The 11,426-nt window shown below is 34.3% G+C and overlaps 2 protein-coding genes across 2 annotated transcripts in view; both read right to left on the bottom strand.

Moving 5' to 3' along the window:
* Positions 1-4,889: 4,889 nt before the first annotated feature.
* LOC110022483 (pentatricopeptide repeat-containing protein At1g71490) lies at positions 4,890-7,280 on the bottom strand. The gene has a single exon (XM_020721445.1). The coding sequence runs from the start codon at positions 7,206-7,208 to the stop codon at positions 5,064-5,066; it is 2,145 nt and encodes a 714-aa protein (XP_020577104.1). The 5' UTR covers positions 7,209-7,280; the 3' UTR covers positions 4,890-5,063.
* A 1,395-nt stretch (positions 7,281-8,675) lies between these two features.
* Positions 8,676-11,426, bottom strand: part of LOC110022482 (protein RAE1-like) — a 51,322-nt gene continuing 48,571 nt past the window's right edge. Inside the window, 2 exon segments of the mRNA XM_020721444.1 lie at positions 8,676-9,089; positions 9,232-9,312. Coding sequence (XP_020577103.1) covers positions 9,039-9,089; positions 9,232-9,312 — 132 coding nt within the window. The 3' untranslated portion in view covers positions 8,676-9,038.

The raw sequence follows: 11,426 nt of genomic DNA, 5'->3' as shown, positions 1-11,426 counted from the left end.
TCTCCTCAATTTGGTTTCTTCTGCATCGCATCGACAGATACTTCCCCATTATTATTATTATTATTATTATTATTATTATTATTAATTTTGACCAACTGCTATAAAAAATTGAAACCCTGTAGCTCTTCTCACATGGCTTCGACAAATGTCAACAACTCGAATGCTCTTATGTGATCGAAAGATTGTTTCCATAGCCGTCCTTCCAAAGTCGCTGTTAAATAAATTTAATTATTTATCTTCCTATTTAAATTAAATATTTCTTTAATGATTTTTGAGCTAAGTCAACCATAATAAGCTTCAATGCTGCATGTTTGTATTTTTTAAAGGAATAATTCTTCCTTCCCTTGTTTTTATGGCCTTGCAACATCTTGTTGTCTTTTTTCTTTTTTAGGCTAAATTATATTGCTATTAAATAAATAAAATTTATATTAAATTAATTTTAAAATAAACCTAATTAAATATAGTTCAAGATATACTCAAATTTTCTTCCTTCTCAAATAATCAACTGTGTGCAGACAACAGTAACTCCATTGTGTTATTTTAAGGCAAAAAATGGGCTGACAAATGACCAACTCATGTTGCCATTATCTTCATTCGGCCCAAAGATTGACACGTCCCAACTTTTGTATGAATGCCAAATAAGTGGATATTTTAATGTTCATATCTTGCAAAATTATTCATTAGAATTTTGTATGAATGTCAGATAGGAGAAGATCTAGGATGTAAACAGGACAAGACGTGTCAAATGAAAGCCCGCCAATTGAAGATTCGGAGGCCCAATTGTTTGATTGAAAACAGCAAGACCGAAATTGATCAAGGCAACTAAGCGGCTCAAAAACCTGAGCAGTTTGACAGGAAGTGAAGTACGGGGGAATCTAAGTCATTCCTCACGATGGAACCAAACCTAGGGGGGAAATCTAACCTCTTGAGTGCTACAAGTCCCTTAGAGGCATACAACAAGCTCTCAGAACATCATCAAAAGTTAGTAAGACGAGTCTCAACCACCCCCGAAGACTGATAAGGGTGATTCACCCTCTCCCTGTTAGCATTTCCTTATTAGGTAAATTATATTAATTCTGATGAAAATTTCGTACTATATTGAAAAAGATATATTAAATTTTATCAAATTTTAAATAACTTTAGTTTGCAAATGAAAAAGAAATTTTAAATTTTATCAAATTTTAAATAACTTTAGTTTGCAGAAGAAAAAGAAAAAATGAAAAAGAAATTTTTTTTTTGTATATGTAAATACATAAAAAATTGGGTGCTATTATGCCAAAAAAATTGCGCATGTAAAGCCGATTTGATGCGGGGAATAAATGAACAAAGACTGGAATGTGCTCTTTAAATACGTATCTCAACTTTTTAGAAGCCAATCTCACGCACGCTAAACCCATCGGCACGCCTGTAAAAGCTGAGCCGATTTTAAAATATATAAAAAAAAAATCTTTATAATTTAATTATATTATTTGATTTATTAAATTTGATAAATTAATTTTTTAAGTTGAACACTAGCTTAATTCGAGCAAACGAGTTTGAATCAAGCTGAGCACAAACAAGCACTTCATGAGCCATTTCGAACACAAGCTGTACACGACCAAAAAAAAAAAGTTCGAATGAGCTACACACGAGCAAGCCTTAGGCTCGCTCAAGCTTGGTTCGTTTACACTCCTAGCTGAGAAAAAATTCAAGTTGTTTGACCCGAAAGTGTAGAATACAACCGACTAGGAGCCCGCTCGAGGCCATAGATAGCCTTTTAAAGCTAGCATATGTGCGTGCAGTGCTGATCATCTATGAAGCATTATGATTGTGTCATGTAGATGATGTCTTCTAGAGCTCCATGAAGAAAGACATTCGATAAATGAAGTTGTTGAACTTCACTTGTGTAATAGAGGACGACAGTAACAAGAATTTGAACAATGAGAAATTTTGGAAAAAGGTTATAGGTTTCCATGTAATTAAAGCCATGTATGTGGTTGAATCCTTGAGGAATTAATAGAGCTATGTAGCAAGCCATTTAGCCATCTAATAGGTTGAAGAACACGATTCCATGTTCCTTGTTGTTGAAGAACAACAATTTCTTATGTCCAGGCTTTTCTCCAACAGAAAAGTTCAGGAACATGCTGTAGCATGTGGGATCATCTGAAGGAGCCGTCTGATGGTAGAGATCAAATATTTCTTTTGGTTTTCATGTTCATGTTTGAAACCATGAGACCATGGGGTGGTGTAGAATTGGATGTGTAAGGGATGATATGAGGTTTGTAGAGGGAGGTGTAGATTATTCTGAGAGTGTTGTTGATGAGATCAGAGTGTTAGAAGTATCAGAAGAATGATTGGGAGTGTTGAATATATTTTTTTAAATGCTACAATTAATAGCATTATAAATGCTTCGACGCAAATAAGACTAGACGCTTTTACAAGAAGTTGTAGTATTATTATGAGAATATATATATATATAATCATTTAAACATATTTGCCTACTTAAAATACAAGCTTTCATTTAAAATAATGGACGGTTACCATATATAACACCTAAATGTTACTTTTTACATTTATACCACCCAAACCTTTCATATTTTTAATTTCTTAAAAGTAAAATACACTTTTTTTATGACTACAAAAGGTGGCATGTATGTAAATATTGATGTTTAGGTGTTAAATATGTAATTACATAGAAATTCAGTGGTATGTATGTTAATATTTAATAATAATAATAATAATAATAAATCATTGGAAAAAAAAGAATAGTAACAGTACTCAAGCGATGGCGAAAAATGGATGGCAATAGCATCCTCAATAAAGATATAAATATGAGTCAAATCAAAGTTTTGTATAAATAGATTAAAATTTTATAAAAAAAAAATTAAAATTGACAATTTATGCAATTTAGCTAACTTTAAGTCAATTTAAAGGTAAATTTTATATGATACATTATCGAACTTTTGAAGATATTTTACTAGGAGTTGTTAGTTGGTGCCATGGAAAACATGAACATCCAAATACTCTTAGATGATCATATGTTGGTGGGTGATTGTATAGAAGTTGGTAGGGTGATTTCATGAGTGACCTTTGAGGGAAGCTTGTTGAATAAATAAACATATGTAGTCATAGAATTGAGCCATAAGGTGGGAGGTAGTAGTGTTGCAAACAATAAGGCTCGGGTAGTCTCAACCACCTCATTTTGTTCAGGGATATTGGGGCAGCTGAATTGATGAAAAATATCACGAGAATTGAGATAAGATTTGAAATTATTAGAGGTGAACTCCCCACCTCCATCAGACCTGAACATTTGGATTGGTTTATTAAATTGAGTAATAATTCAATAAATTGGTGCATGTATATCTTGCTCATTACACCTGTGAGATTTGCATAGTCCCATGCCTCCAACCTATAAGGAAATTAGAGTTCTAATTTCAAGCATGAAGGATGAGGCAGCATGTAATCATTCCAACACAACTTCTTTTTAAGATGATTTACATGCATATCACTTAATTCTAATGTATTTATATATCTAACTTCTAAACTTTAATTTTTGCATGCATGCCATATAATCCATACATGAAAATGTATATCCATAGTGAGATTTTTGATGTGATAAGAAATATTTGAGCAGTATAACTATAGTAAGTAGAGCTTAGGTGTTCGATATGTAAATACGTAGGAATTGGGTGGTATGTATGTAAATGCCCATTTTTTATTACTCTTAGTAATTGTCTAAGGGGTTGGACAGTTGCTTGAGAAACCAGTTATAAAAGATGTACCATGAACCAAAGGCAACCGGCAAAACAAAACTAAAATTTCAAGTTTGTTAGAATAGCAATAATCATAATTACACCATTAGATTAAAGATATATGCACAAGACCTCATATTATTGTTACATCCACTGTCTAACAAAGAAAAATAAGATGTGATTTTCAGTCACTTGTCAAATAGAGCAAAATAAAAACAAATTTAAAAAATCATCGACAAACAAGCCATTCGCAACCCACAAAATTATGAATATAAAAAAAAAAAAATTCACCAAACTAAGAATACACAACTTAATGTTCACAAATATAATTCATAGAAGCAGGGAAATAGATGGTCCGATTCATCTGACTCAGTTCCACGGGGTTATTTGCACCATCTACGGGTGGGTAGAGTAAAACTCAGCCGAAATAGGGTTACAACTCCACATATGCACCATCTACGGGTGGGTAGAGTAAAACTCAGCCGGAATAGGGTTACAACTCCACATAAAAACAAAAAATCATCCTTAATCCCTTTTATAAGTAAAAGAGGATTAGGGCATACAAATTAGAAAATTTTCAAATATAGAAAAGATCTTATAATTAGATCTCTTCTAATTAGATTATATAATACATAGTTTCTAATATACAACCATTAGATTTAATACATTTCATAATATAAACTAAATTCATTCAACAAAAAAGCTCATAAACCCTCTACCAGTAAAACATCCAACTGCTGATATCTTCAACAAAAGAATAAAGAATATTTATCTGACAATACAGTGAAAAGATTAACAAATGAAGGATTATAATTTATAAATTTCTTCATAAGCCATTCCATGTAATAAAAAAAATCCAATCAACGATTCGCCTAGTTCAACATTATCTCACAAGTGTTATTTATGTTTGGCTCATTTATAAATCGATCGCAAAATTTGTGTTCTTCTTCATCTTATAATGAACAATTCGAACATTAATTTCTTAATGAGCCAAATATGAACAATAAGCTTTTTCATAGCCCTGCGAAGGCCAAAGATTGTTTGGTTGCAAGTAGGATTTAGTGTTGTTAGGATTTAGTAAATCTGTTAAATCCACCCTTCTCGTGGATTTAGCACCCTTCTAGCCCTGCGAAGGCCAAAGATTGTTTGGTTGCAAGAATTTAGTAAATCTGTTAAATCCACCCTTATCGTGGATTTAGCAAGTCCGGATTTAAGTCGAATTGAAGCTAAAATTTGGGACCTTAAATCCGAAATTTAGAAATTCACAGAACTCCTGCATTTAACGTTTGGCTGGATTTAATAAATCAGGTGATAAAATCCAATTCAAAGAGGCTACAACCCCACAAACTCCACACTAATTGCAAAAGCCTCATCACTCATCTGCTCAGCCAAACCTTCCAAAACCTCATAAATATCAGGAGACACTGGGCTTGACCTGTCTCCCACCACAAAAGGCATGAACCCATTCCCCAAATCAGCCCAAGCACATCCTGGAGCCTTCCTCACCCCCTCATCCCTCATCAACCTCCTAACCTTCGCCAGCTCCCCCCACCAATTTGCCGCAGCATACATGTTCGCAATAAGCACATAATGCCCAGCATTATCTGTCTTCATCTCCAACAGCCTCATTGCAGCCTTTGCCCCTATCTCAGTATTTCTGTAAACCTGACAAGCTCCAACTAAAGCAGACCACATTGCAGAAGTCGGTCGAAAGGGAACTTTGTTTATCACCTCCTCTGCCTTCTCCAAAAGACCAGCTCTGGCATACAAATCCACCATACAAGAGAAATGCTCCATCTTTGGCTTAATGCCAAAGGTGCTTTCCATCTTGTTAAACAGTGTTTCACCCCTTGAAACCAGTCTAGAGTGGCTGCATGCAGTGAGCACCGCCACCATGCTGACGTGATCCGGTTTGATCCCACAACTGATCATCTCATCGAAAAGCTGAACTGCCGTGGAACCCTCCCCTTGCATTCCATAACCAGCTATGAGTGAGGTGTATGAGACTTCATCATGATCAGCCATGGCATCAAAGACTCTCCGAGCTGCAGAGATTCTTCCTGACTTTGAGTACATGTCGACAAGAGAGTTCCACAGAAGGAGGTGTCCTCCGAATTCGTGCTTGGCGATGTAACAGTGGAGCTCACGACCGTGCTGAAGATTAGCAACCCGCGCACAGAGGGCAAGAATTGTGACAACGGTTACGTAATTAGGCTGGAGACCCGAATGCAATATTTTCCGGAACAAAAGAGAAGCCTCCTCTGCTCTGTCCTCAATCGCAAAGCCAGCAAGCATGGCGTTCCATGTGATCAAGCTTGGATTTTTAATCATTTGAAGCAGAAGATGAGCAGTTCCGATGTCTCTGCACCGTGAGTACATTGTTATCAGAGCATTCCTCACGCTCTCAAGATCATCATAAACCAAGCGGACTGCGAGCCCGTGAATCTCCTTCCCCAATCTCAGCATCCCAATTCGAGAGCAAGCGTTTAATCCAATAACAAAGGTGACGAAGTCCACCCCTGACTTGCTCAGTCTCATTTGAGAGACAAATTTCAATGCTTTGACATGATCCCCCTTCTGCAGCAGGCCACCAATAATGGTATTCCATGTCACAGAATTCACTTCAGAGCACCCTTCCATCGCACGCTCGAACAACTCAAATGCTTCTTTCCAAAGACCCCTCGATGCATACCCGGATATAATTGAATTCCATGATACAACATCCCTTTCAGGCATTTCATCAAACAGCTTTCTCGCAACATCCAATTCACCACATTTCAAATACATGGCGACCAAAGCATTCGTCACGAATAAATTGAAACCGATTCCGCTGCTCTCAATGCTCCGGTGAATCTCTCTGCCAAGCTCCAAGTCACCTGCATCTCCGCAGGCTTTAAGAAGAGATGGATAGGTGAAGCAATCCGGCACAACGCCGAGAGAAAACATTTGGTGGTAGGCGGCCAGAGCCTCGCCGGAGAAGCCAGCTCTGACATAAGCGGAGATGAGCAGCTTCCATGGGAGGGCGTAGGGGGATTCCTCGGCGATGGCAGCGGCAGGAGGGAGGAGACCAGTGGAGATGTAGAAGGAGGTGAGGAGGCAGAGGAAGGAGATGCGGTGGAAGAGACCGAAGGAGATGGAGAAAGCGTGGAGCTGCTCGCCGGAGGGGATAGAGCGGAGATCAGCAGCAGATGCGAGGAGAAGGTGGGTGGGGTGGAAGAGGAGATGGGAGGAAGGGGAATGGAGGCGGAGGAGAGAGAAGGCGGCGAAGGCTTCGGGGAGGCGGCGGAGGGAGGCGAGTGTGGTGATGGATTCGATTAGAGGAGACAAGGTGGTGTCTTTGGTGAGGCGAGGGGAGTGGGCGAGGGCTGCGGTAGAATGGTGGAGGAGAGAGAGAAGGTTTGGTTTGTTTATCCATGGGACAAGGAAGCGAGTTGGCGGGGAAAAGAGGGGTTTTGAAATGAGGCCACCAGAAGGCATCTAAGGGAGGAGATCCTCCTCAATTACTCTAAACCAATTAGTCCCATATTCCCATTCCCTGAACTTATCTACTAACAGTGCTCTCAAAAAAGCTATCACTTCGAATTCAGTTCTTCTAAATAAATCATGTTCGAATCATTTGTTAAGTGAACGACTTATATATAAAATAAATTTTATAAGTTTGAATTACAAATGGCCAAATAATTCTTGAAAATTTTACATTACCACCACTCAAAATATTAAATATTTCGTTTTAATCATCCAAATTTTAAATATAATATTTTCGCCACCCAAAATTTTAAATATAATATTTTAATAACTCAAAATTTTCACTCAAAACTTTCATTAGTGAATAATCGATGGTGGGTTTAATAAAAAAATGATTAAAATATTATATTTAAAATTTGGATGGTTAAAATGAAAATATTCAATAAATAAATTATATATATATATAACTTTAAATCAACAGTTTGTGTTATCATGTGATTTTATATTTTTTATTATATACAAATGATTCAAGACAATTGTGCAAATTACAATGCCCCTATATTTTCACCATTTATTATTTTTTTATTTGGGACATTTACGTACACATCTCAATTACTGCATTTTTACATTTCTAATACAAACTTTACCATTTACAATTATACCACATCAAAAACATCACTATTTTAACTTGTTGAAAAAGAAATAAAGAATAAAATATACATTTTCAACGTGGCATATATGTTAAAAAGGCACTTAAAGTGTCAGACATGTACTTACTTGGAATTAAGTGGTGTGCATGTAAACCTTACCTCTTATTTTTTATCATAAGCTATCTTCATTTACAAATATATCACTGATAAAATTTTAATTTACATAAATTATATTTTTTAGTGTATATAATTTGATATAATTTCTTGAAAGTATCATCCTTGCAGAACTTCAGTGAAAAAGTTGACATTAAACCATCTGCACCATACAGTAATTATGAATCCATATAAATCATATTAACATGGGGTGATTTAGACTTGTCAGCCAAATAGGACTTATAGTGTTGTAAGATACTAAATCCTTCAAATCAACCGAACAAAGAAAAAGCCCTAATGATATACTGAAGAAAAAGGCAAGGCAAGGACATACAAAAGAATGCATGTTCGGAACAAAGCTTATTGATAATTTACAAAATTACCCAAATGCAATCAAATTCTTATTATATTGTTTTTGGAAGTTTAATATACATACCACAATTTAATTCCAGCCAGATTCCATAGCGTTTGTGGCAAATTAAACTTGAAATGGATCAATATAAAATTTAGCATTACTTCTTGGTGTAATTTACATGCATACCACAAATTTTAAATGCTTGCATATCTAACACCCAAATTTTAATATTTTAATTTATAAAACTTGTATTTCACTGTTTAAAAAGTTACCATTTATATGATATTAGAGATTTGGATGCCATGCACGTAAAGATGAAAATTCAGGCAACAGTTATGTAAAGATATCATAAGTGGGTGGCATGCATGTATGTGCCCCTTCTTAGTTTTAAATGACCACGCACTGATTTGTTTGCTTATAGGGATCTAAAAGGATAAGAATTACATTTGGGAAAACAACCAAAAAAAAAACTGAAAATGTGGACTCCAATCTGCAACATAAAAGTTTTAAGGAAAACAAGAAAATAGACATGATAAATACTCCTATTGGCATCTATGGTATTTTTTTATTTTCATTTTTTTTTTTTGGGTGGAGCTTGGTGAGCGCTCGAACTTGACACTCGTTGAGATTTTCTAATTTGTTTTCAACTAATGCACTACAGGTCCGAGCGAATATACTGCAGAGTTACTTGCGCCCAGTGGAACCAATGCGCGGTTTTCCCTTCACCTCAGATTCCTGTTTCATAATATAATGATCGTAGATTGTTCCAATAAGCATCCAAAGTACAATAAAATTTGTTATGGGATATCATTAGAGAAGAATATTTATCGATGTAGAGAAAAATAAGATATAAGAGCCAATATAAAATCTTACAGACCTGCGGAGAATGGAGATAGATGTATGTCTTGGCTGTTGCAGGATTATAATTTTCTGCACCCTTGCTCCAGTCATAACAGACCTGCATGGTTTCAAGGTACTATTATATTCAGCATTCAGAGAACTTTGGAACACAAAGCTGCAGAAAGAACTTTCAATTTTAGGGCTTCAGTCATTCTGTTCAATTAAAAGTAACGTATAAGGCTGGTGATAGGAGTGGAGCGGGATAAAGAAATATTAGAAAAGTAATATTTGACTTCATAACAGCACAAGATATTATAATAGCAATGCATCACTAAGAAAAGGAAATAAATTACTTTTAAAAGTGATAGAATCAAACTTTTACCAAAGGGAAAAATCTTCCTGGCAAACCACATAAAGACTTTACAAACATTATAAGGAAGTTTATGGGAGGAAGTGCACAATTGATAAGGAATAGTTATGAATACTAATGTTAGAAGTACAAATAAAGTTGTCAAAAGTATTATTACAATAAGTTAAAATAGTTGGAACAGTGAGAAGTTGCAAATATTTCAAGACAGGTTTTAAGAGAGTCGAATTAAATTATATGGTTTGAAAAAATTTTGATGTGGCATAATATGCCTAGTTGAATGAAAAGCATTGTCCTAGTAAATTTAAGAAAAATTAAAAATAAATCGTACAAAAGTGAAGAGAGTTACATGTTTAGTTTAAATAAAAAAATAATAATCAAACATTGTAGAGAGTAGTGCAAGGGTTTAATGAAATTAGAAAAAGCAACAACTGTGATAGAATAAAATACATGAAATTAGAAAAAAAGTATATTCAAGAGATTTTTTAAAGAGGAAAATTGAAATTCTATGGTTTAAACAATTTTTTTGTGCAAGACAAGATGCTTAGTTGCATGAAAAGATAACCATAGTAGTCTTAGGAGAGCCCACAAATAAGTTTTTCAAAAACTAAACGGACCAAGTGGACTGTCAAAACGCAAAATGTTATCAAGGAAATAAAATGTATTTTAAAAAGTGTGAAAAAACACAAATTATGCTTATAACCATAAGAAAAATAAAATTCTTGCAAAGAAGATAACAGGCAAAGCAAAACATACAATATAACAGCTAACAAAAATAAAAAAAATGTCCCGCAATATAGATAAGGCAGATGGTGAATTTAAAACTTTGATCAAATTACATGAATTAGAAGCAAAGATAGTTATTTTTTGGGTTAAATAGCAAGATATGAGAAAGATGACGTTATTTTGCAAAACTTTTAAAGGTAAATCATTTTAAAAATGTCATAATCAAAATCATAAAATTATAGATTGATTAAAAAGGTAAAATTGAATTAACTCTAAAGAAGGTGCCTTGAAGCAAATGCTTCAACATAGATTCAAACCTCTTTTAAGATTTAGAGAGAAGTTGGAGATTTTAGAATAATTTGTTTACCAAGTATTTTCAATAAAATCATAAAAATTAAAAGGCTGTCAAATAAGTGCAGATGTCAAATTGTGATATTTGGATTTAAGAAAAAAGAAAATATTTAGATTTTTTATTATTAAACTAGAGAGTTGGATAAAGAAGTTATTGTGTGTGTGGTGAAACAAACATCAATATTGCAGAACAGATTTGAATTTATATCATGAATATCCACCATATCAATAATCTGTGTGTGAAGAAAATTAATAAAAATTAAATTGAGAAAAGAGAGTATTGTTATATGATCTTCATTAAACTTTAGAAAACATATGATTGAGGATCATGAGAACAAACTAAGCATAAATTAAAATAAAAGATATATCTCAAAGCTATATTGAAATCCTAAAGCAGTATATCATGGATCATTGCATAAAATTAAAATAAACTGATGACCAAAGAAATCCCAAACATAATAAAATTACATCAAGGAAGAATATTTTGTATTTCTATGAATAGTTATGAAGAAGCTCAAATGATATTCAAAACTAGGTGCATTGGTGCATGTTATTTGCAAATGATATAATTTTGAGTAAGGCCGCTTCCTAAAAAAGAGAAAAATATTTAGAAAATATAGGCCTAATGTGCACTAAAATGAGGGTGGAAGAAGTGGCAGAACCAAAAACTTTTTAAAGAGGGGGGCGATAACGTTTTTCAAAAAAAATATTGTAAACACTAAAATCTAAAAAAAAATCATCACTTTCAAAGTGGGGGCGTAAACTTAGGTATGACCCAGAGCTGGCCA

Source organism: Phalaenopsis equestris, unplaced genomic scaffold, assembly GCF_001263595.1.
Source record: "Phalaenopsis equestris unplaced genomic scaffold, ASM126359v1 Scaffold000192, whole genome shotgun sequence".
In the NCBI taxonomy this organism is placed as follows: domain Eukaryota; kingdom Viridiplantae; phylum Streptophyta; class Magnoliopsida; order Asparagales; family Orchidaceae; genus Phalaenopsis; species Phalaenopsis equestris.
Note: the sequence above shows the minus strand (reverse complement) of the source record. Positions and strands in the feature narration are given on the sequence as shown.

Coding starts and splice junctions, on each gene's coding strand:
- LOC110022483 (XM_020721445.1), bottom strand. CDS start 7,208: ATGCCTTCTGGTGGCCTCATTTCAAAACCCCTCTTTTCCCCGCCAACT.